Source organism: Coenobita brevimanus, chromosome 97 (genome assembly GCF_032717465.1).
Source record: "Coenobita brevimanus isolate Jiangsu-jjx chromosome 97, ASM3271746v2, whole genome shotgun sequence".
Lineage (NCBI taxonomy): Eukaryota > Metazoa > Arthropoda > Malacostraca > Decapoda > Coenobitidae > Coenobita > Coenobita brevimanus.
The window spans coordinates 28,575,543-28,602,626 of NC_137050.1; the positions used below are offsets into that span (position 1 = coordinate 28,575,543).

The 27,084-nt window shown below is 40.4% G+C and overlaps 1 protein-coding gene across 1 annotated transcript in view; it reads left to right on the top strand.

Moving 5' to 3' along the window:
- baz (par-3 family cell polarity regulator) overlaps positions 1-27,084 on the top strand; it is a 423,470-nt gene that overhangs the window by 289,195 nt on the left and 107,191 nt on the right. Inside the window, exons 17-19 of the mRNA XM_080283282.1 lie at positions 3,599-3,684; positions 8,861-9,319; positions 15,564-15,716. Coding sequence (XP_080139408.1) covers positions 3,599-3,684; positions 8,861-9,319; positions 15,564-15,716 — 698 coding nt within the window. The remainder of the gene's footprint in view (positions 1-3,598; positions 3,685-8,860; positions 9,320-15,563; positions 15,717-27,084) is intronic.

Genomic DNA, 27,084 nt, shown 5'->3' on the forward strand with positions numbered 1-27,084 from the left:
GTGGATGTTGGAGCAGCCCTAATGAGAGAGGGCAGCATTTTGAAACTCCCTGTACTGTTGTTTGCAGGTAATACTGTGTCATTAAGTGAAGACAAAGGGGAGATGCACTGCTTGGTGGATGAGTTTGGGAAAGTGTATAAGAAACGGAATCTAAAGTTGAATGTAGGGAAGAGTAAAATGATGGTCTTCGAGAGAAATGAAGTCAGTGAATGTACGGTGAGATTGGATGGGAAAGAGATGGAAAATGTGAGTGCATTTAAGTACTTGGGTAGTGTGATGAGTAATGATGGAAGTTTAGAGGGTGAAGTGGGTAGTGTGATGAGTAAGGATGGAAGTTTGGAGAGTGAAGTGCTTGAAAGGGTACAATAAGGGAGAAAGGTTGCAGGTTCCTTGAAGGCAATGATAAGAAACGGGGAAGTGAGCATGGAAGTGAAAAAATTACCACATGACAGTATTGTTATACAAATCTAATGTATGGAAGTGAACCATGGACCTTGTTGGAGGAACAGAAGTCAAGAGTGTGAGCCGTGGAAATGAGTTTTTTGAGAGGAGCATGTGGAGTCACACGAAGAGACAGACTGACAAATGAGAAAGTGAAGGAGCATTGTGGTGTGGATGTGGATGTGATAGGAAGCGTTAGGAGAAACACATTGAGGTGGTTTGGCTGTGTAGAGAGGATGGAGAGTGAGAGACTAATGAGGAGAGTGAATGTGAGGTGGAGAGGGGGAGAGGGAGGGGAAGGCCAAGGATGAGATGGAGGGATGGGGTGGAGAGGTATATGAGAGAGAGGGGTGTGAGCTGGGAGCAAGGCAGTGAAATGGCATTGGACAGGGCGACATGGAGCCGATTTGTTTGTGGCCACCCCTTACGGGATTAAGGCGTCTGGCAATAGATAGATAGATAGATATTAACTGTGGCTTCGTCTTCCTTTTAAATTGAAAAATATCTGTCAGGACAAAGGGCTTGCTGGTACTTTATTCATCCATCTATCATCATCCAATCCTATGTTGCCCCATGAGAAGTGTAGGAGCCCAGGGACAGGCCAGTTGATTGGTCCTGACATTTGAGATGAGAGTGACCATCCTCACTTATCCCTGAGTGGCAATTTGTGGGCAATGAACCCCCAACCACCCCTTGGATATAAGCCTGCACCGGCCCAAACTGGTTGCATTGCCTTAATTACCCACTAAGCCACCAGGTGCCATGATTTGGTTAAATGTTACCACCCAGCCTAGTAAATGGTTTCCTGGTGTACAGGAAACCATTTGGCTTGTTACTCAGTGTTGAATCACCCATAGGCAGAAGGAAGAGAAAAGAATGAAGGAAAGAAAGATAGAAGGGGGAGTGTAAAGTCACCCGCAGGCAGAAGGAAGAGGAAAGAAAGACAAAAGAGGAAGGGTGAAAGGGAGGACAGGGCAGACACCCAAAGCAGCACTGCATCCAGTGAGTGGTTAATGAGTGCCCCCACCTACCACATAATTTATTAACTTTTTATATACAAATATCATTAAAAAAGAATTTTCTATATTAGGATTTTGGTAGTATTTCATGTATGAAATTTTTCCTAGACAGAGAACTGCCAATTAGGCTGTCATGAGCCACGCAGTGAATACAGTACCACAGCTATATGACCTCTTCCCAAGTCTTTTTCGCAGTGAATACAGTACCACTGCTTTGTGACCCATCTCTCAGTTCTTTTTTGATCAGTCTCTCAACCCTACCCCCAGTGTTCACCTTTCCTATCTGCTGTACTCAGTTGTCATCCTCATCCTCTCCACATGCTGAAACCACCTCAGTCTACCCCTCCTTATCAAACTCCAATACACTCCAGTCCCATCTTCCCTCTCAGCTCATCAGTCGTAAACTTTCCCCCCCCAGGCCTTACATTCAAGAACACCCTGCACATACATCTAACCATTGTCGATTCTGTACGTTTGAGACTACATATGTCCTCTTCCTTTACTGCCCAGGTCTCATGACTGCACAGCATTGCACTCCTAATACATGCCACATACAAAGATCCCTTAGCACAGAGGGAGAACCCTCTCCCTGTCAGGAGAGGCAACAGCTCCTTGAACTTCTTCCAGCCACTCCTTACCCCAGCCACAGAGCTAGTTCTAGCACATAACATGTCCACCAAATAACCAAACTCATCCACACACTCAAGAGACTCAGCAAGATCAATCCTTTCACACCTGACAGTCTCTATATGCTCTCCCCGATACACGATACATGCAAAATCAGCCCTATCTGGTAATCTTCGTCTAATACCATGACGTCTCTTATGCAGCTACTTATCACAAGTACTGCACAAAAGGGGGTTATTTTCCAAACCCTTGTGGCAAACTGCGCATGGCCACTTTCCCTCTGCTTTGACAGTATCACCACCAGCCTTAGACATCACTTTTGCTTTATCCGCATTTGCCCTCAAACCCTTATACCCCATTCAATCTCTCCTCTTCCTAAATCTGTCTTCCACATCCCTTACATTTTCTGCAGTCAACACCAAATCATCTGTATACAACATCTGCCATGGGAGTCCATTTCTGAAATCGTGTGAGAGAGCTTCAAGCACTATGACAAACAATAAAGGGCTCAAGGCTGATCCCCTGATGCATGCCAGCATTCTCAGAAAACTCAAACACTCAAATCTCTCACCTGGTGTGAGCTCCCTCTTACATAGCCATAACCACTCTAACCAGCCACTCCTTCATCTCAAGCTTTCTCATTCCCCACGTCATCACTTCCTTAGGGACTGTGTCAAAGGCCTTCTCCAAATCATCAAAACCTAAGTACAGCTCCCTTTTCTTTCCAGTACTGTATATTTTTGCTGAAGCTGTAGAACAGCGAATAAGCGTCAGTGATCCCTTTGCCTTACATAAAACCAAACTACATCTTAGCAGGATTCACTCTTTCCCCGATCATACCCTCTAGTACTCACACCATTACATTAATAATCTGGTTCAAAAGTTTTATGCCTCTATAATTTCCTCTTTCCACGGCATCACCCTTCCCCTTGTACTTATATACAATCAAATTCTTCAGCCAATCATGTGGAACAAAATTGTATATAATTGTGTTTATCATCAAGTCAGTAACTAAACCCGCTATTATATCTCCTTTGAGGTCTTCAGCATTTCAGCAGTCAACCCAGACACACCTGCCACATTCTGCAACACCATCTTGCCTATTGCCTTACTTACAGTAACAGCATCAATCAAGGGCCAAGGACCAATTACTGCATCTGCTTACTCCAACCATTTCCTGTTCCAGGCAGACTCCTCATTCAGCAACCAACTATAGTGTTCTATCCAGGCATCTTTAATATCTTCTTTGTCCACCACTGTCTTACCTTCATCATATTTCTCACACAGCTCACCTATGATATTTCTGTTTTCTTTCTTCATACCACTCTAAATACCATAGTCTTCCATTCAGTGCTATTTAAGTTATCCAGTAATTCTCTGAGGTTCAGATTTTGCCCTATTTACCTCCTTGTGAGCCCTACACTTGGTGGCCAAGTATTACTTTTTGTTACATACAAAGAAAATATTTGTAAAGACTAAAGGATTTACAGTACTCTCCCCATTCTACACAGAGAAGAACGAGAGAAGCAGAAGCAAATGATGCTTGCGCAGGAGAAGCTAGCTGTTGGACAAGGGCTTGGGCCAGCAGGCATGGCAGGTACAGTAGTTTTTATATGTGTGTTATTTGTTGGATTGGAAGCGTTGTGTCAGTGTTGTCAGCATTACACATGTGTTTTCAGAATATCTGTTGTATTATCATGAGCTAAAGTTTGCTGAAGATTCTCTTTCAGTATTGCATCCTGTCTTTCATAAAATTCATTAATTCTTAAATGTTTGACATCAGGCAGTCCTCAGTTAACAAAATAGGTTTCATGTTTGAAAGTCCATCTTGTTTGTAAGTTTGCAGTCAGTCATTCAGTGACTAAATCTTTATCAGTCACTGAGATCAGTCTCTTCATCACTTAAGTACAATGGATATATGAAAGTGAGGCAGTGTTTACTGTAATTCTTTGGAAATTATCCCAACAGTCACGTGACTGGCCAAACAGATGCACTACAGTCCCATGCTCTTTTTTTTTTTTTTTAATGAGAGGAAGAAGGAACCAAAGGCTGAGCCCTCATACAGTTCCTTTCAGGAAAAAAACAAAAACAATACAAAAGAGAGCCAGATTCAAGCTCAGTTCATTTTGAGATGCCTGGACACACTGCGTTTGAAAGACTGGAGATCATAGGAAGTAAGAAATACATACAGAGGGAGACAGTTACAGAGTTGACCTGTTGCATAAGTGAAGGACTGGGAGTAATGGTTAACTCTTGCATTAGAGAGTTTGACAGAAAAGGGATGAGAGTTTGTTGCTAGACGGGTGCTATGCACTCATTGTAGAGGTGGAGGGATGCAAGCAGACAGTTCAGAGGAGCAGTGACCATTGAAGTAGCGATAGAAAAGAGATAAAGAAACAACAATGTGGCAAAGAGACAGAGGTTGAAGGGAGCCAGTAAGAGTAGGAGAGTTGATGAGACGAAAAGCCTTTGTCTCCACCCTGTTGAGAAGAGCTGTATGTGGGGAGACTCACCACACATGAGAGTTGTATTCTAAACAGGGTACATACTGTATTTATTAAATTTCCAATGAAAAAAGAGTGCTGATTTACTGCTGCTGCTAGCTGTCACCACTGTCACATGTTTTTTTTATTCAGAGACATAGTACAAAAATAATAATGCCTGTAGAAGAGGAAATTAGGTAGTAGATGAGTGGCTGCCATCAACCATGGGAGATTGTTGTTTTTGTTGAATAACCTAATCCATCTTGCTGGGTAGACCCATCAACTCATAAACCTTAGGCAAGATTTCTTTTTTCACAACAGCTTCCAGCAAGTGTTGGGAAGTAATTAGCTGGTTTTGGTTCTTGGGTTGGCTTTCAGTCTGTGGAAAACAGCTGTATAATGGGCCATCCCCAATATGGGTTTTCTGTAAGATTAAACATGGCATAATTTTTATTTTTGTAAGTAGGACAGGAAAAAACACTGCTGTTACTTTGAAGCATAGTAACAAAGTTAGCAAAGTGAGGGGTCGAGAAGCTACAGGTGACTGGTTATTGGTGCAATATCTTTACCTTTACGGTACTGGTTCTGTAGTTGATTAATTACTTAGTATGTGGTTCAGAACTGATTATATACAGTACTTGGATTACAGTATTCCTGAAATTTGTTCATAACTACAAATTTCTTGTAACTTGATCATTTGTAAGCAGAGGACTGCCTGCTAACCTTTTTTTCATACTTTTTTTGTTGTATGTTTCATATTGCTCATGCAGAATTTTTTCATGTTGCTCCTTCCATCACCGCAGCTGGCAGGGAACAGTGAACTTTTGATTGTTTCTCTGGTTGTCTTGCCCTTAGTGCCTCAGTGATGTTGTAGATGTCTGTATCTTGCTGCCTTATATGATGCTGCTCTAATTTTCTGCCGCTTATCAATATTAAGGAAAACTGTAACACTCCATATATTAAGTTGCAGACAGTTTTTTTTTGTGGTTTGTGTTGCATCTTTTGGCAGTGTTGTTTATGTTGCTGTTAATATTGTGTGTTGCTCAGGTGTCGTTTACTATTGTTGTTAATTTAACCTCCTGAATCTGAGTGATTTTCTTCAACTTTGGAGCCCTCTCATATTGAAGTGGCTTACTAAGGCTATTTCTAACCCTTCCAGTGCATATATATATATATATATATATATATATATATATATCCATCCATCCATCCATCCATCGTCCAATCCTACGTTGCCCCATGAGGAGCGTAGGAGCCCAGGGCTAGGCAAGTTGGTCCTCATATTTAAGATGAGAGTGACCAGCCTCACTCATCCTTGAGTGGCATTACATAAGCAGTGAACCCCAACCATCCCTTGGATACAAACCTTCAACAGTTCAATCCGATTGGAGCGCTGTAATTACCCACTAAACCACCAGGCGCCAAAATTTGGCTATATGGTTACCACCCAACATAGTAAATGGTTTCCTGGTGTACAGGAAACCGTTTGGCTTGTCACTGAGTGTAGAGTTACCCAAAGGCAGAAGGAATAGGAAAGAATGAAGGAAAAAAAAGACAGGAGCGGGAGTGTAAAGTCACCCATAGGCAGAAGGACGAGGAAAGAATGAAGGAAGAAATACAGAAGAGGATGGAAGGATGGAGGAGAGGAAAGAGCAGACACCCGAGAGCAGCACTACATCGAGTGAGTGGATGGTATATATATATATATATATATATATATATATACAGTATAATGTATACAGTAAGACCTCACTATAACGGACTAATTGGGGCCCAAACCATTCCGAAAAATGCGAAATTCCGATAAAAGCAACATCAAGACTTCCCCCTGCTAACCCGGACTTTTTCAAATATATCAGACAATAGTCCGGATCACACTAACGGTTTTTCAACTGTTTTGACTGCCATTGCAGTACTATACTGTATTATACCTTCACTACATTAATCAGATGGTGTAATATATATAATAATACTGTACAGTACACTGATAAACATGTCTTTTATTTATCTTATTGTTGTGAACATAGCAGAAGTGGTCAGGCAGTCCTCACTGCTTCTGGCTTTATTGGACTTTTTCCAATATGTAGGAATTTAGTGCAGTAGCTCCTTGAGTCCGATAAAAGCGAATTCCGTCTATTGAAGTCCGTCATAGCAAGGTTTTACTGTATATATATATATATATATATATATATATACTGTATATATATATATATATATATATATATATATATATATATATATATATATATATATATATATATACTGTATATATATATATATATATATATATGCCCAGTGGTAGCCAAATAGAATTAATTCGTTTGCTCTGGTGATGTGTCAGTTTACTTTAGCTGTGTAACCTCCGGATGATTTAATTCAGCTTGGGAAAGACCTCCCACATTGAAGGCTTAAATGAAGGCTATGTTTAACCTTTCCGGTGTGAAAAGACTGTCCGAAGGTGAATAAAATCATCTGGAGATATCAAGAAGAAACAAGAACTATGGAATGTCATTGGATTCAAGGGGTTAATAAGATATCATCATAGTGAAGGAGTTCAGGTGATTGCTATCTTGCATGTCATTAAAGCGTTTTTATTTATTTATTTATTTTTTTAATAGTCCTATGAAGTGTCTTTGTTATATTTCTTGATACATTCAGGCAGTTTTATTCAGCTTTGGAGAGACTTCTTTCACTAGTTGGGTTCAGTATAGCTTTTAGACTGAAAAATTGTCTGGTGGTGGACAGATTACGATGAAAATATGTCATTGGACTAAATGGGTTAATGTTTACTATCTGAGTTCACTTAGTATGGCAAATTCATTATGAGTGAACCTGACATGTCCACTGACAAACATATTCAAGCCCTGCCAACCCATAGTTTACATTTTATATTGGCAAGGGTGTCACCGGATTGGCTGTTGGTTTTATTTATTTATCTATTTATTTATTTGTTAAATACTGATACTAGTTTGGATTCCTTTGGTACATAGATATGTGTCTGTAAATTTTAAGGATTAGCATTGGTCATGGAAATTATTTAAGGTCTTGTTGTAGTGGTGTGAGTACTGTATCTAGAATAATAATTTTTTCTTATTTGTCGGGTATTTTAGTGTACTTTACTAATCATTAGTTTAAAGGTAGAATTAAGGTATGAGAAGTAATGAATTAACCATGCATCATTTAATATAATTTGATAAAATTAACTAATTTAGTTATGTGGTGCTTATTACTCTAATGGGTATTATGGTACTTGACATTTTAATTTTGGTTGTTTTGGTTACCCTTTGGCTACTGCCTTAGTTGTTGCGAAGTTCCACTCTGTGTAATGTTTATGCAGTTGAGGTAGTGTCATTCACAGTTGTAAATGATGTTAAATTTTTAATGGAGTTGTAGATTTAATTGAACTTCTTGAGTGGAATTTTAACCATATTAACAATTATCAGATAGCTTTTGAGTAGTGTTTACTGTAACCTCTTTCTTGACTACACTGCATTCTGTCACTGTAACATGCAAATATAAATGAAATTTCAGAGGAAAAAAAAAAAAAACTAGGAACAGTACAGTACTTACTACTGTGTTTAACCTTTCACAATGGCACTAGAGTCAGTGGCGAGCTCTCAGATAACCAGTAAATCAAAGACAACAAGCCACTGTAACATAAAAAGAACTAATTTCCCTTGATGTGAGTTTCTGAAAAAATGTAGACTGTATGTTTTTCTGTAAAAAAGTGACATTTCAGGTCAGCATGTGAATAATTTCTAAATAGCCATTCTCTGAGTCACTGGTTGCTGGAAATAGATGCTGTACATATGTAAAAGCTTTTACCTGAAATTCTTGTCTTATACACATAAGAAATGAGTATTGCACTTTTCAGTCTCAGAATTCTTGAGCAATGTAAGCAGAGTATTGGATGAGTACAGAGTATCTTAATGAGTGTGACATCCAGTATTAATCATTTATCCTTTTAACTTAGTTATCTTTGTTGATTTTTTATGCACTGGGTGAGGAATAGAGAAATTTAAAAACTCATGCTGCCATAATTGCCTGAAGTGTTGGCATGGGATGTCAGAAACCTTGTGAGAGGGTTAAAGCAATAGTGAATACTGCTTGAACTTTGTAATAATTTATACAGAAAGGGCTGTTGAATATATTGTTTTTCACATCATTCTTTGCAACATGCCCAGACTCTGATTGATTGATTAGCATAGAAGTGCTGAATGCAGAGTGGTGAGTGTTGTAATGATAGCCTCCTGCTGAGCCTTGGTATGTGGTGTGTATCTACCCTTGAAGGTGGTGTCATGGAGGAGGTGGTGAGCCCCGGGTGCAGAGAGGTGGGGATTGATGTGCCCCCTGATGCCCCACCCCCTCCCCCTCCCCCAGATCCTCCCCTAAGCCCACGCGGGAACTCAAAGTTCAGCAAAACAATACAGAGACTCTCAGGGTCCCGAGCTAAGAATGAGAAACAGCAGTCACAAGCCGAGACCTCAAATTCCACTGGGACTAAGCTATCTGGTCCCATCCCAAAGCCTAGTCCAAGACCAATGTTTTTTAAAGGGTCAAAACGCAGAGGGTCAGACACAATGGTAGGGAAGTGGCAGCTGGGTCAGGGGTCAGGTGGAAGGGGAGGGTCTCTGTACCCCCGGGGCCCCTTCAGCCCAGTGACGCGCAGCTTAGAGAGACATTACAATAAAGGCCAGCAGCAGCGGACCACCTTTGGACAGGACCTATCCAACATGATTTCCAGCTGGGGTAACTAACCTGAGTTACTGTGGTGCATGCCCAACTCAGATCGCAACACCCAGATCACTGTGTGATTGGTTGTGCACACCATGAAACCTCCTGAGTGTCTGCTTTTACTCATCGTTAATTCTTTGGTGTGTTGATTGTTTTTGTTTGCATATCGGACATTATGTACTTGGTTCTAACTGCTCATTGTTTGGGAAATGCACTTGTGTGTGGAATGGAATGTGCTGGGAGGTCTGGGAAAGCTTGCACCTCTGCATGTTGCCTTCTGTTGAGTCACTGGTTGCTGCATGACCTGCTTGCATTTATACTTTTTGTTTATTTTTTATTATTATTTTTTTTTTTCAGAATTTTGATTCACTGCTGCATGGAAGGCACATTGAGTGTATTGGTATATTCTGTTGTACAGATTTCAGGTACTGGTCCAAATACTGTGCTGACATGCATCAGGATTTGTCCTGTCTGTTTAGATTTAGAATTTGCTAATAATTTGTCCAATTCACTTAGATTGACATTGAGAAATTCTCAGAAAGTAAGTTAACTAACTAGTAAATATTTTGTATATAATATGATATGTACAAAAATAAGTTGCTAATGGTTATTTCTATGAAATCCTTCATTAATAATTTCTTAACACTGGAAATGTATTGTAAAGGCCATTTAATTCAAGAGTAAATTTTGTTGACGCTATTTGAGGTCATCACCAACTCTCCATCACATGTTAGAAACTGGGCAACAGACATGATGAAGAAAGACACTATTGCTGGATAGAGATTTATGGTAAAGTATTATAATAATTTCACAAGAGAATTTAAGCAAAACTGAAAGGATCCATTATTTTTACATTATTATCATGATCATCATCCGGACCTCCTTTCCCACTCTAGGGCTGGGTGAGGAGCAGCAGTGTCTAGACACCTCAAGTTTGCCCACTCCAATGGGCCACGCTTCCATTCACTCATCATTGAAGCCCCCGAGTTCCTGGCTGTATCTGATACGCCAAAAACTTTCACCACATTCTGTAGCTTCACACAAATGTATCCAGTATTTTTACATATCCAGTGGTAGTTGAGGGCGCCCACCATCCACTTACTCGATGTAGTGCTGCTCTCGGGTGTCTGCCCTTTCCTCTCCATCCTTCTTTCCTTCCATTCTCTTCTGTCTTTCTTTCCTTCATTCTTTCCTTGTCCTTCTGCCTACAGGTGACTTTACACTTCCTCTTCTGTCTTTCTTTCCTTCATTCTTTCCACTTCCTTCAGCCTTTGGGTGACTCTACACTGAGTGACAAGCCAAATGGTTTCCTGTGCTCCAGGAAACCATTTACTACGCTGGGTGGTAACCATATAACCAAATTTTGGTGCCTGGTGGTTTAGCGGGTAAATATTGTGCTCCAGTCGGATTGAGCCGGTGAAGGTTTATATCCAAGGGGTGGTTGGGGTTGATTGCTCATGTAATGCCACTCAGGGATGAGTGAGGCTGGTCACTCTCATCTTAAATGTCAGGACCAACTGCCTAGCCCCGGGCTCCTACGCTCCTCATGGGGCAATGTAGGATTGGATGATGGATGGATGGATGGATATATACAGTATATACTATATATATATAGATAGATAGATAGATTTATTTATTTATGTTTATATATATATATATATACACACACACACACACACACACACACACACACACACACACACACATACATACATACATATACTTTCCACATCCTTTCCACATCCTTTGAACATTTTCCTCTCTTTTCTGTCACTGTGCCCAGGTATTTGAACTCTCTCACTGAAAGCAGTCTCTTACAGTGAATAGAGAGAGACTGGAATTGGTGAGGGAGTTCAAATACCTGGTTACAGTGATAGAAAAGGGAGGAAAATGTGCAAAAGAAGTGGGAAGTAGAGTGACACAAGGAAGGAAAGTAACTGGTGCTATGAAGGCCTTTATGAGAAACAAAGACTTGAGTGTTGGCAGCTGCATGATGCTTACAGGATGGATTGCTGGTGCCATCTTTAACATATGGATGCGATACTATGGTATGGCATTCAGTGAGAAGTCAAGAGAGAGAGCAGTGGAGATGGGACTGCTGATGAATGTATGTGGAGTACAGAGAGTGGATAGGATACGAAATAGTGTGATTCGTGAAAGATGCGGAGTGAGGAAGTCTGTGGACACCAGAATCGAAGAGAGTGTACTGAGATGGTATGGTCATGTGGAGAGAATGGATAACAATAGAGTGGTGAAAAAGGTATGTCTGAGCGAATTTGAAGGAGGAAAGAGGCAAGATAGGCCAAGGAGAAGGTGGAGGGGTATGGTGGATGAGTGTGTGAGGAAGAGGTATGGAAATCGGGGAGGCAAAGACTGACAAGAGATTGAGCTGGCTGGATGAATATTGTGAGGTGAAGTGCATGATCAGGGATTTGGCATCCCTTTTTGATGTGATAGCGTTTGGATTCACTCTGTCGGATAGCTTACGTTTAAGTGAAGCTACAGAATGTGGTGAAAGATTTTGGAATATCAAATAGAGCCAGGATTCCTGGGGCTTGAATGATGAGTGAATAGAAGTGTGGCCCATTGGACTGGGTGAACTTGAGCTGTCTGGACATTGCTACTCCTCATCCTGCCCTAGTCTTGGAAAAGAGGTCCGGATGATAACGATGATGATGATTATTATATATATATATATATATATATATATATATATATATATATATATATATATATATATATATATATATATATATATATATATATGTATATGAGGTGCTTCCCAAAAGTTCCAGTAATATGAATATTGTTGGAAAATAAGTTACCTTACCTCCTAGTTCTCACTGTCACCTTCGAAGTAATCCCTTTGGGTGTGTATACAGTGGTCCCAGCATTTTTTCCACGGGTCCACGCATCCCTGGAAGGCATCAGGCATGATGGTCTTGAACACTTCCTGCGATTCTGTCTGGATCTCCTCAATCAAGTCAAATTGACTTCCTTTCAGTCATAATTTCAGTTTGGGAAACAGGATAAAATTGCAGGGGGCAAGGCCCGATGAACAAGGTGGGTGGGGAATGACTAACGTGTTAGTGGAAGCCAGGAACTGTTGGACAACAATTGATGTGTGGGCGGGGGCATTGTCTTGAACCAGGACCCAGTCCTTGTTCTTCCACTGTTCTGGATGTTTGCGGCAGATGTTCTCCCTCAGACGCTGCAAAACTTCACAGTAGAACTTTCCGTTGACAGATTGACCGGGTGGGACGAATTCCTTGTGAACAATCCCTTGGATATCAAAGAAAACAATCATCATTGATTTGACATTGCTGTACCATTGGTCCGCCATTGCAAAACCGCCAAACCACTTCACACCACATTACAATAGTAAGCATATCTCAACAACACATCTGTTCACAGACACAGCTGGGGCCACACTGACACAAGGGGTGCTACTGACTCCTCCCAGTGGCAAAAGGCAAAATTGCAAATGGCTGGCTCCCACCGTTCAAATTACAGGAACTTTTGGGTAACGTCTTGTGTGTGTGTGTGTGTGACAGAATCACATTATTTCGTACAGTAAATCCTCTTTTTTTCAACGCATTTTACTTCGACGCCTCGTTTTCCGCACAAGAAAAAAGTTTCCGAATTCTCACAATTCGCGAATTTCCCTACATTTCGATGCTCCCAGCCTGCAGCTGACGACTACAACAGAAACATACAGGAACAGAGACAAGCCCGGATCACACGATATTTTCATGAGTGACAGAATGTGGCTGCTATTCTGCAAGACTTGGATGTGCCAGCAGGGGTGGATGAAGGAGGAGAAGTGGACAGAGAGGAAGTGGAGGTGCTGGAGCCTGAGTTCGACTTTGGGGGCTTTGGCATTGGTGATGGGGCTTCCCCAGAGAGGCCCATGTCACCTAGTAACTAGCCCATCTACTTTCAACACACCTTCACTTGCCACTCAAGCCAGTCTTCACTTTATTGCTGGTAAGGATTTTTGATGTTGCAGCTCTTTATAACAGCATTAATGTCTCTTCAGGTACATGTTTATTGTGCTATGCTGTTTTAGCACTAGTAAACACATTTCATTTCATTTTGGGTAGGGCCTGTTTGGTGTTATAGTACTTTCTGATAGGGTAGGTTCATGTCCCACCAGAATGCTTCTCTATTTTTCCCATTGATTCTTAACTTCACACTTCAATGTTTCGTGTTTTGCGCGGTATTGGTGGAACATCCAAGCAGCGAAAAATGAGGATTTACTGTATATATATATATATATATATATATATATCACACACACACACACACACACACACACACACACACACACAGTCACTGCTCGCACAACTTGCAATCCTAGTGCACGAAGGTCACATAACACGGAAGGCAAAATTTAGACCAAAAAATGACCACAACTTGAAAATGATAAATATAAAGCGGGTGGAGGAAGTTGGTCATGTTTTTAAAAACTGTACTGTGCTGCGATGATAGAGATAATGTGGTCAGAAGCCCCAAATTATGGTTCAAACAGTCATAACGTGGTGGGAACAGACATAATGCGGCCAGTGATAATCATAGCGCGGGTTGCATCAGCCAGTGACGTATGGCTGTCATGTGTCTGTGCGGGGTGTCATCATGGTTCAATGAGCATTCCTGCCCCGGCTGAGCTTACCCCTTTTCCCCCAGTCTGGCTACACACATGCTTTGTGTGATCTTTGCTCTTATATTTGGCCATGGAACTCCACTCCACCTCCCCCCAGCAAGTCCACAACCTCTTCCATTGAAGGTGGGGAATCCTCTAGCGTTTGTATGTAATGAAGTCTTTATTAGGTAGGTAAATGTCCTGGGAAAAAAAACTGAAAATTGCCCCAAAAGGTGAATATGAGGCTGTGTTGGGTACCATGAAGCCCTCTAACATGTAAACTCATGGCCCTACAATGTGAAATTTTTATAAAGCAGGAGCTTCATGGTACAATGTTCCCATGTTATGCGAGCAGTGACTATATATATATATATATATATATATATATATATATACAGTATATATATACATACATACATACACACACATACAGGCATGCCCTGGTTTAATGATGTAATTGGTTAGGTAAAACCCCATCATTAGGTGGGGTATCGTATATCGGTGTACTTTTAACATTAAAGTAATAGGGAGCATTTACCAGCCTCGGGTTTCCTCCAAAACCAAGTCCAAAACCCACCCAAATGAGCCTAAAATAAAGTTTAAAGCCAATCTGAATGGCCTAACAGCTGTAAAAGAAGCTAACCTAAGCCTAACACCGGTAAATAACTCACTAAAACCAACAGATCAAGTCTGAAAATCATCAGATATAAGTGGAAAAAATCAGGCATAGTAAACCGTACCCCAAAATGACAATGTTCACCCCACCAGTGACTAAAACACATCAACCTAATGACAGTTTATAAATCAACCTAAACACACAATTTTAGTCTATAATACAATATAATCAATATCAGTAAAAAAAACAAAACCCATCATTAAACCGGGGTTTGGCCATCATTAGGCGGGGCATAGTGGTATTTCTACCCCCATCGTTAAGCCTGGGTATCGCATCTAGGGATATCGTATATCGAGGTATTACTGAATATGAAAATTTTTGGAACAATTACTGTATCATAAGTTGATGGGAGTTGCAATGCATACTCAGAATGCACATGATAATGGATATCCATTTGAATTACAGAGTTTATTTGTAACAGAAGACAGATATATGATAAATGTATAAAACTTTTCCTAATGGTTTTATGTGAGAACCAGGGTACTCGTGTGTTCTCCTTGTATATGCCACAATGCATGTGCTATAGTGAGATTTTTACATCACAGAAATGCATCCTATTTTGCACTACACATTTGCAGCACATCATCAGTGTGCTAGCCCTGTTTTATGATTGAATGTTAGGTGCAAGATCCAGAGCGAATCTTTTTTTTTTCTCTTCCAGGATCATAATCCGAGGACATATAGTGCATTATGGGTATGTGCCAACAAGGGTCTTAATATTATTTGCAGTTTGTGTGTTGCCCAGTTATCATATTAGTGCATTAGTTAAAGTAATTTTTATAGTAATACAGTTCCTCATGAAGTTTATCTTAAGAGTTATGAGTCCTTTACTCTACCTTTCTCAGATATAACACACACATGGCATGATGACATACTGGGAAGAGAACTCTGTTTCCTTCCCTCTCCCTTCCCTACTCACATCTTCTTGAATGCCTGTATAGCCTCCCGTAACCGAGACCTGCTGGGTCGGGAGGCAGTGATCGGGCCAGTGGTGGTGCGGGCATCGTCGGAGGAATCTCTCACCACCACACACCACCATGCACACCATCAACCCTCTCCACCATCACCCTCGCATGAGCACGTTGATGCCCAGGGTAATGTTTCATGGGGACTGGTACTCTTGCTGTCTATCTCTTGTAGTATGGTGCTGTACTGTATTTTTGGCCACAGCCTTCACACTTTTCCTGTTTGGATGAACTGTACAGTTAGTCCGAATTTAAAGTTGTTTCACTTGAAATTATTTTCATTATTAAAGTTGCTTATGAATTAACCCTTTTTCTTCACTTCGTGTTGCTAATGAGTCATTATACTGTACTGCATATGTAAGGTGCTTCTGAAACAAGAAATAAGTATTTTTTTTATTTTTATCCCTCCACTTGTGAACTGCAAACAGGTCTCATTGTTGCTTCCCCTCATTTTACTTGTGCCTATTTAAGACTTTAAATAAGGACTCACTGTTTTTACGTGTGGAAATGTTTCATCCCAGTAAACAGCATTTTTCCACGTGAATATTTCATGGCACTGTGATATCAAGACACACTTTTCCTACCTACAGTAAGGGTCCTGGTTATGTGAGAGTTCCATTCCTGAGACTTGACGTAAGCTGATTTTGTACATAACTCTGGCCTTAATACTTTACATCAGTGCAGATGTGTTCTTCAAGTATGTTCCTGATAATGATACTGTCAACCATACATTCTGTGTAATACATGCTAATGAAATGTGAGTGTGTATGAAATACAGACTAATAAAGTAATGATCTCTGTTGAAAACAAAACATCTGAATGGTTAAATTAATATACACTATATTGCAAGAGAATCCTTGCACTGTCCAGCCTGGCTCCTCACCATTACATTCATTGAGCATTCTGCCTGGCTTGATAATGTCAGCTTTTTCTCATATAGTACTGACCCTTCTGCTTCTTGGCTCCAGATGTGTCACTTGGTGTTATCTTGGAAAATAAACAATTTAATTTAAACAGTAGAAAGACCTTAACAGTTCATTCTTTGTGTAGTTTGTGTCCCATGTATTTCTGATTGTTTGTGGCCACCCATTTTGGGATTAAGGCGTCTGGTAGTAGATACATAGATTTTTATGATGGTAAGTAATCGCTTCATGGTGGTTTTGTTTTCATGTTTTTTCTGTTTTGTTCTCCTAATGCGTGTTGGTTCTTGAGTGTAATGGCAGACGCTTACTATAAGCTACTCAACTGTACTGAACTTCATTTGGGTATCCATTTTGGCATGTTTGGTTAAGTTACAGTTGGTATGGGTTTGGCTATGGTTAAGTAAGGTTAGTTTAGATTGGGCTGGATTAGGTTATGTTAGATTAGGTTATTTTTTATTAGATTAGGTTAGGTTATAGTATTTTGTTAGGTCAGATCGTTTGTTAGGTAAGGCTAGGTTATATGTAAGGTTAGGCTAACAGTACTAAATTTAAGTAGATTTGAGTAGGTTTTGGGAAGTCAACCATTACACTTGAGAAACAGACATGAATGAATAGGAATAAACATAGGGAAAATAACAGGGAAAACAACATCAGCTGTAAAACAATCATTTACCACCCTCAAATTATTGTTTTAGAAAAATATTGAAAGAAACTAGGAGAAGAGCAAGTGATTTGGTAAGGTATTTCTGCTGCTGAAGCTAAACTGTATGGTTACCACCTTCCTCCAGAAGCCATTGCTGTAGAAAGTGAAAAGCACAAGACACATGCACCAGACAACATCAGTTTTGAAACTGAGGCAGGTGGGAAACAGTACAGGGCAAGTGTAGGTGTGTGGAAAAACAATATCCATGAAGCATCTTGCAACAGACTGTGACACTACATGTACTTTCACAATGGTTGTAGTTACTATATGCGTACATACTCTGCTTCCAGTACGAGTGCAAGATTTACCTTACTTTGATGGTGTTTTGTACCTACGAGATATTGTAAGTCAAGACATAACCTGGGACCCTACTAAATACTATACGTATATGTATATATATATATATATATATATATATATATATATATATATATATCTGTATATATATATATGTATATATATATATATATATATATATATATATATATATATATATATATATATATATATATTACCCTGCCTCACACTGTGGTTGCCTCTCATGTTGTTTTTATCCTGTTGTGTTTGTATTGTACTTTCTTGCTTCTCTGTGTATTTGATATCCACTTATTCATATGGATACTTATGGATGTGCTACCTTGTGCTTCACAGTTACTTTCATGGTTACATTATCACGCTCTTGCTTATATTTTACACCAGGCATGGGCAGCCTTTCTAAGTCAGCAAGCCGAATTATAGTTTTGGCTTCGAGCTGCTGTCCCCTTTGGTTAGGAATGATTCTGATAATATATTTACAGACAGCTTGATGCATTTTGATATTAGGTAATTGGTTTGTTTTAGTAACTCTTATGGTGCCATAATAAGTATGTTATCACATAATAATGTAATGATCAGTGCCAGTAATTTATACATTATTACTGGACATTTTATTTGCAGTGTGATGCATTGCATATGAAATACTTTCCTTGCACTTTGAAATGATTTTCCTCACCACATTATTATCTAGTATGGAGAGGTACATGAGTATTTCACAGTTGTTTACCAGCGAGTGAGATTAATACATGAAAATGAATTTAGATAAATTCCACTTTATACAGTACTGCATTGCTGTTATCTCACTGAGATACAGTACTTGGGTGTGAATGCCTTTGACAAGCCAGCCAAAGCCTATTGGAATATTCGATGTAGTAACTCCAAGATTATATTCTAATGTTCATTTGTGACGTGATAACTTCATCTGTAACATATCAATACATGCTGCCCAAAAAACGGTCTTTTTCCTAGGTAAATATATGCAGTATATATATATATATATATATATATATATATATACGCACATACATACACAGTACAGTCACTATTTTCACGCCTAATTGGTACCGCAATTGCGTCGCGAAACTCAAACTCGAGAAATTCGTTCGTATACTTTACACGTAATAAGTGGTAATTGGTTCCGAGGTCAGCCACCTCATTCCCGCTTAGCTACCCATCAGTGACACAATACCCCTACTCTAAATTACATACAGTTAATCAGACATATAATATATTGCTGAACAAAGAATTTAATAACACTGACACTTAGGCTGAACGGCTTGATGGGGGTTGAAGATGAGTTCCGAGGCTGGGAGCGGTGGTTAGTTACCACCTGCTCCCTCACTGCTCCCCGCCACCACTGTTGAGTCCCCCACACCACCACTTCGTGATGCTTCAACATCAAAGCCCTCAAAATCCAGGAGCTCATCAAGCTCACCATAGTCGTCAATGCCCTCGTCCACAGCACCGTCGTCCTCCCCAGCCTGTATGTTCTCCAAAGCATGGGCTTGTTGAATACGAGAGGACAGGAATGATGTTATCAGAGTCTGATGATGTGCATGAACTCTGGTGTTGAAAAGGTCCTTGTAATTAACCAGAAGTCTGTCCACCACTGGGAGGAAGGTGTCCTTGATCTCAGGCCTCCCATCACATTCCTCAATTTGCTCTTTCAAACGAGCAGTGGTTGCCAGCAAGTCTGTGATTTGGCGAGATGTTGGCTCACCTGGTGGGACAGGTAAGGGTTCTTCCTGAACTTCGTTGTCATTAACTTGTTCGTCTGTTTCAAACATCTCCTCAATGATCGGTTCAAAATAAGTGACTGCAGAGATGCGGGGGCTCGCGAAAATCGTAGGAAAATCGTGAGACTTGTAGGAAAAAAACATTCCCTTGCCATTGGGAAACAAAATTTTGCAAGAGTACATATTGCGAAAATAGTGAGTGTCCTGTATATGTATATATATATTGACTGTTTTAGTTCCCTCAGTAAAGTAGTAGGTAGTAGGTGGGGGTGCTCACCATCCACTCTCTTAGTGTAGTGGTACTCTGTTTTAAGAGTAGCTCTACATTGAGTGGAAAGCCAAATGGTTTCCTGTAAACCAGGAAAGCATTTACAGCGCTGGATGATAACCTTATAACCAACCAACAAGTGTTCCCCATGTGGCAATATATGAGTTGGCAGAGGGTTAGTGCCCCTCCCCGGAAAACATCTAACAAAAAATACGAACAAGAAGCCTCCGATGTGGACTGACCAGAAGGTGACGGCTAAGGATCAAACAAAGGACACGATACGGATGGCGACTTGGAATGTAAGGGGTGCTACTGATGAGGTGAAAGAGAGAGAGGTTGTCCAGGTGCTGGAGGGTGCAAAAGTGGATGTATGTGGATTAACTGAAACTAAATTGTGAGGTGAGATGGTGAGAGAATGGGAATATGGATGGGGTATATGTGCGGGAGTAGGTGAGAATGAGAGGGCAAAAGAAGGAATGTGTATTGTGGTGAGTAACAGATGGAAGGAGAGTATGGATTGGTTGGCTCAAGGATTGTGTGGGTAAGATTGAATGTTGGACTACAAATTTGAGCGATTGTGTGCATGTATGCGCCAACACAAGGTCGTCCAAGCAGTATGAGAGAAGAGTTTTGGACAAATGTGGAAGTGTGCATGGAAAAGTTTGAAAGGAATAAGAGAGTGTTTTTGATTGGCGATAAGAATGGTAAAGTAGAGAATGAGAAGGTGGATGGAGTAGTTGGTGAGTCAGATGTGCCTGCTGAGGTAGATGAGAATGGCAGTTCTTTAGTGGACATTTGTGCCGGTAGGGTGTTGGTCATAGCTAGTACCCTTTTCAGAAACAAAATGATCCATAGGTATACGTGGCGAATGTAGTAGTAGTAGTAGTAGTTGTTCCCTAGGCAGTCTAGAAGGGTGGGTGGTGAACTGAATGAAAGGAAGGCAATTATTGATTATGTGTGTGTGGATGAAACGATTTGAAGGTGTGTAAGGGATGCAAGAGCATATAGAGGTTGGGGGGGTGGACTTTCTAACCACCACTTGGTGGTGGTGAGAATCAAAGTCCAACTGAAATGGAGAAATAGAAGAAGGGAAGGACGGGAGGAAGTAGTATATGCAAGGAGAGTGGAAAGGTTACAAGAGGAGGAGAAAGAGGAAGAATATTAGAGAGAAGTGGAGGAGTGATTGGGTGAATATGGAATGGTGCAGATAGGGGATATGGAAGGTGTGTGCAAGATATTCACAGAAGAAATCTGTGCAGCATGTGAGGTGGTGTGTGAGGTGAAGAGAAAATGAAAGGGGGTGCAAGGAACAGCATGGTGAAATGAAGAGGTGAGACAGACTGTCGCACAAAAGAAGAAGGCATATAATGAGTAGATGAGAAATGGGCATGGAAGAAGTTGAGAGACGGAAGAGTGAGATTTATGTAGAGAGGAAGGGAGAGATGAAAAGATTATTAAGATAGGAAGAGAGTGGATGAGGAATTTGGAAGGAAATTTAGTGTAAAGTGGAGGGAATGTAAGAAAATGTTCTGGAAAGAGGTAAAGTGAGTTAGACAGGGTGGCAGCGAAGTTAGGCAGGGAGTGAAAGATAAAGATGGTAGATTACTAGTGGAGAAGGGAGAAAAGTGAGCAGATGGAGAGAGCAATTTAAGGATTTGCTGAACATAGAGAATGAAAGTAACGCAAGTATAAGTGGCTGGGGAATGGCTGGGAGAAGAAAGAATGTGAGAAGACAGGAAGAAATCAGTAAGATAGGAGTTGTGGAAGCAATGAAGAAAGTTAAAATGGGGAAAGCCCCAGGAATTGATGGAGTGTGTGGTGAAATGCTGAAGCAATGGGGAGAGATAGTAGTAGATTGGATGTGGAAGATGTGCAGATTGGCCTGGGAGGAAGGTAGAGTCCTGGAGGATTGGAAGTCAGGTATAATTATTCCCTTGTACAAAGGGAAAGGGGAAAAAGAAATGTGTGATAATCTTAGGGGCATTTGTCTTCTTAGTGTAATAGGAAAAGTATATGGTAGGATACTTATTGACAGAGGAATTAATTGGAGAAGAACAGGGAGGTTTTAGGAAGGGAAGAGGTTGTGCATATCAGATATTCATTCTTAGATCCTTAGTGGAAAAGTTTCTAGATAAGGGAAAGACGTTGTATGCAGCCTTCATGGATTTGGAGAAAGCATATGACAGGATGAATAGACAAGGATTGTGGAAAGTATTGAGAATATATGGAGTAGCTGGGAAGTTGCTGAATGCTGTGAAGAGTATGTATGAGGGTGGTAAGGCTGCAGTGCATGTGGACAGTGGACTGAGTGAATTTTTCTACTTGAGGGTTGGATTGAAACAGGGATGTGTCATGTCTCCATTGTTGTTCAGTCTGTATATGGATGGGGTTATAAAAGAGATACAAGGTAGGGCAGTGGATGTTGGAGGTGCCCTAATGAGAGAGGACAGTGTTTGGAAACTCCCTGTACTGTTGTTTGCAGATAACACTGTGTTATTAAGTGAAGACGAAGGAGAGCTGCAAGGCTTGGTGGATGGGTTTGGGAGAGTGTGTAAGAAACGAAAGCTAAAGGTCAATGTAAGGAAGAGTAAAATTATGGTCTTCGAGAGAAGTGAAGTCAGTGAATGTACAGTGAGGCTGGATGAGGAGGAAGTGGAAACTGTGAGTGCGTTTAAGTATTTGGGTAGTGTGATGAGTAAGGATGGAAGTGTAGAGGGTGAAGTGCTTGAAAGGGTACAACAAGGAAGAAAGGTTGCTGGTTCCTTGAACACAGTGATAAGAAACAGAGAAGTGAGCATGGAAGTGAAAAAGTTACTACATGACAGTATTGTGATACCAACTCTAATGTATGGAAGTGAAGCTTGGACCTTGTTGGAGGGACAGAAATCAAGAGTGAGAGCAGTGGAAATGAGTTATTTGAGAGGAGCCTGTGGAGTCACATGGAGAGACAGACTGACAAATGAGGATATAAAGGAGCATTGTAGTGTGGATGTGGATGTGATAGGAAGTGTTAGGAGAAACACACTGAGGTGGTTTGGCCATGTGGAGAGGATGGAGAGTGAGAGACTGAGAGGGAGAGTATGTGAATGAGGTTGAGGGAGGGGGAGGGCAAGGATGAGTTAGAGGGATGGAGTGGAGAGGTATATAAGAGAGGGGTGTGTGAGCTGGGAGGGAGATAGTGAAATGGCATTGGACAGGGCGACGTGAAGGCGATTTGTTTGTGGCCACCCCTTACAGGATGAAGGTGTCTGGCAATAGATAGATAGATAGATAGATAGTAAAATTAAGAATATAAACTGCAATTCACTGCCACATTTAGTGAATGACAAACCAAGTGTACTTATGATAGCTCAGATTGCCAAATCTAGAATGTCATAATCAAAACATAATGTTTCTCTCACATTATCTGCATTGCGGATGAAAATTCAGTAACTGTCACACTGTTCAACAGGCCGCACAGGATGCACCTGGATCACATGTTGCCTACATCTGATTTACACTCTCACACATGCTTTTATTACTATGCCTTGTGTGTTTATATGTTTATGCTTGACACTTTTGCTCACTTATTTGTAATCCTCAAACGTGTTAAAAAATATAATTCCATTGGAGAACATACTTCCTCTTGTATGACACTGCTTTTGTTTCTTATAGTCATTGTTTACTGTTACTGCATTTTCTTTATTTTTATTGAATACAGTACATTTCTTCATTTTTTGCACTAACATTCTTGATATCATAATTATGTTACCATCCTCTCTCACATATCTGTCATGATTTTTACACTTGCATCCCCATGTATATTTTATCTAATTTCTGGTAACACAGCTAGTCTATCCCAGGCATTTTATATTCATTGTTCTTTTGGTTCAGTTTTAACCTCCATCACACATTAACCTGTATGCTGATGTTCACTCAGTTCTTTGTGAAATAACACATTATTTTTTCAGTCAGTAAACCACTGCATTGTACTTAATGCATACGGTATATATACAGTAATCCCCCGCCAACCACAGGGTTCCCTAACCCCAGAATTCACTTATACACAGTGATGTATTTGTATACCAAAATCACCTACCACAGGGTCATGGTTCACTTACAGCAGTGGCTGCCACCAGATGGCAGCAACTTTCTGCCATGCTAGCAGCTTTCCTTCCTTCCAGTTCAGTCTGTGTTGTTACTGGGAGCAGAATGAGTAGGTGTGCTGTAACAGTCTCTCTCTCTCTCTTTCTGGTGTAGTGGGAGCAGACTGAGTAGATGTGCTGTAAGTCTCTCTCTCTCTCTCTCTCATGTATTGTCCCATTGTCATCATGGGCCCAAAATGTTAAGTCTAGTGAGGAGAGTAACAAAATGACTCTTGCTAACCATAGCAAAGGGTTACTCATGGCCAACAGTCTTGCTGACTTCTTCATTGACATAGATCTCTTCATTCAAGCAGGGATTGGACATGTTATTGGCACCATACAAACTGATGTAGAAAGGTCTCCAGAATAAAATGGAGCAACCAACTATTTTGTGTCAAGTAAATATATGCTTTAAGCAGCAGAAGGACCTTTCCAATTCAATTCAAATTTCTCCACTTTGTTTTCTGTATTTTTGAGACTATTTTCAGAGTGGTAAATTTCCTTTTCCTGCTGAAAAATTTCCCCCAATATTATCACCACATACCTTAAGCCATACCTATGGTTGTTTGTTTCCAGCATAATGGAAAAAACTTACTCAGCCCACTGAATGGTGGATTTCGTTTCCCAATCTCCCAACTGGAGGTTAGGTTAGATTAAGTTAGGCTGAATTATTAGGTGCAGTTAAGCTAGGTTAGGTTAGGTTAGGTTTAGTTAAACACCTAGGTTAGGACAGTCCCTTCTGCCAGTGAGTTGACAAATCAAACAAGTTGTCATAGTGGAATAGCTAAAAACAGTGGGGAAACAAATTTAACAGGAAATGTTTATTTACCACCCCAGAAATATTCAGAATATTATAAGACTGTCGGAAAGAAGAAGAACTGATTTGGTCAAGTGGTTCTCCTGCTTAAAGCATATGTTTACCCTGTGCTGCATCATATCATCCCAAGTCAGTTGATTGTGTTCCCCAACCTTCACGATCACGGCACTCTAGCCAGCTGATAACCATTTTAAATCTAAAGTTGTGCAGTAAATCACTTTCTCCCATACTTTTGTTTGTTTATGATAACAATATTGTGCATGAAAGATCAGAAAAATAGTATATATTATTCATGTTATACCCTTTTTGCTTTCGACCAAGGTTTCCCTAACCATATTTTCCCCATACTGTATTAAGTTACCTTCACCAGTCATGTTTTTCCCAACCACTGAGGTTTTTAGGAACCTAACTCCCATGGTTGGCAGTACTGTGTATATACCATATATATATATATATATATATATATTTATATATATATATACAGTATATATATATCTATTTATTTATACATATATATATATATATATATATATATATATATATATATATATATATATATGTTTATATATATATATATACTTTATGTATATATATATATATATATATATATATATATATATATATATATATATATATGTATATAATCATCATCATCATCATCATCATCATCATCATCATCATCATCATCCGGACATCCTTTCCCACCCAAGGGCAGGGTGTAGAAATGTCCAGACAACCCAAAATTGCCCAATCCAATGGGCCAAGCTTCCATTCTCTCATCATTCAAGCCCCCGGAATCCTGGCTCTATCGGATACGCCAAAAACATTCACCACGTTCTGTAGCCTCACATGATCGTATCCAACAGAGTCAATCCATATGCTGCCATGTTAAAAAGGGGTGCCAAAAATCCCTGATCATGCACTTCTCCTCACAAAATTCATCCAGCCAGCTCGATCTCCTGTCAGTTCCCTAGCCTCACTGACTTCCAAACCTCTCTTCCTCACACATTCATGCACCATATCTCTCCACCTTCTCCTTGGCCTACCTCACCTCCTCCCTCCTTCGAATTCGCTCAGATATACCTTCTTCACCACTCTATTGTTATCCATTCTCTCCACATGACCATACCATCTCAGTACACACTCTTCAGTTCCGGTGTCCACCGACTTCCTCACTCCGCATCTTTCATGAATCACACTATTTTGTATCCTATCCACCCTCTGTACTCCACATACATTCCTCAGCAGTCCCATCTCCACTGCTCTTACTCTTGACTTTTCATTTTCATACCACACCATAGTCTCACATCCATATGTTAAAACTGGCATAACACTCCTTCATGTAAGCCTCGTGCAGCTGCAACACTCAAGCCTCTGTTTCTTATCAAGGCCTTCATTGCACCAGCTACATTTCTTCCTTGTGTCACTCTACTTTCAACTTCTTTTGCACATTTTCCTCTCTTTTCTATCACTGTACCCAGGTATTTGAACTCTCTCACCAATTCCAGTCTCTCTCCATTCACTGTTACATTGCACTGGGAGTCACCTTCTCCCTCAATAACCATCACTTTACTCTTTTCTACATTTACTCTCAAGGAACGACGCTTACAGACATGAGCAAAACTCTGCACTAGCCTACCAAGTTCTTGTCCGGTACATGCAAACAGTACTGCATCATCAGCATACAACAAATTTGCGATATTCCATCCATCACCATTCATTACCAATGCCATCCCTCTCTCCATTACTCGTATTTTCACTTCTCTCTTCACCCCATCCATATTTACATTGAACAACCATGGGGACATCACACAACCTTGTCGCACGCCCACACTGATCATGAACCATTCACTTAGATGCCCATTAACCCTGACACATGCTTCACTACCATCATAAAAACTCTTGGTGGCACCTAGCAGCTTACCCTCTACACCGTACATGTGCAAAACTTTCCACAATCCTTCTCTGTCCACTTTGTCATATGCTTTTTCCAGGTCCATGAATACCATAAACACCTTATGGTCCTTCTCACAAGCCTTCTCTACTATCTGTCTCACTGCAAATATTTGGTCCACACATCCTCTGCCACTCCTAAAGCCACCCTGCTCATCACTCACTAGGACTTCTGATATCTATCATACTTTCTCTATAATAATTCTTCCATATACCTTCCCTACCACACTCAATAAACTTATGCCACGATAATTCTTGCACTCGCTTCATTCACCTTTATTTGTACAGGGGTACCGTCACAGCCTTTTTCCACTCTGCAGGCACAGTTTCACTCGTCCATGCCTTCTTACGTATCTCCAACAAGCACATCATTCCATTCTCTCCACTACATTTAAGCATCTCTGCATACACCTCATCAACCCCATCTGCTTTCCCATTTTTCAGCCGCATCACAGCACTCTTCACCTGTGCGAGTGTCACATCTCCTGGCACTGCATTCCTTCTCTGCACACCCCCAAAACCAATCATGTTTACAGCTGCTCTGCTCTCTCTATCCCCATTCATCAGGCTTTCAAAATATTCTTGCCATCTGGTCCTTACTTCATCTCCATGGGTTAATAATCTACCACCTGTATCCTTCACACTATCCCATTTCTTT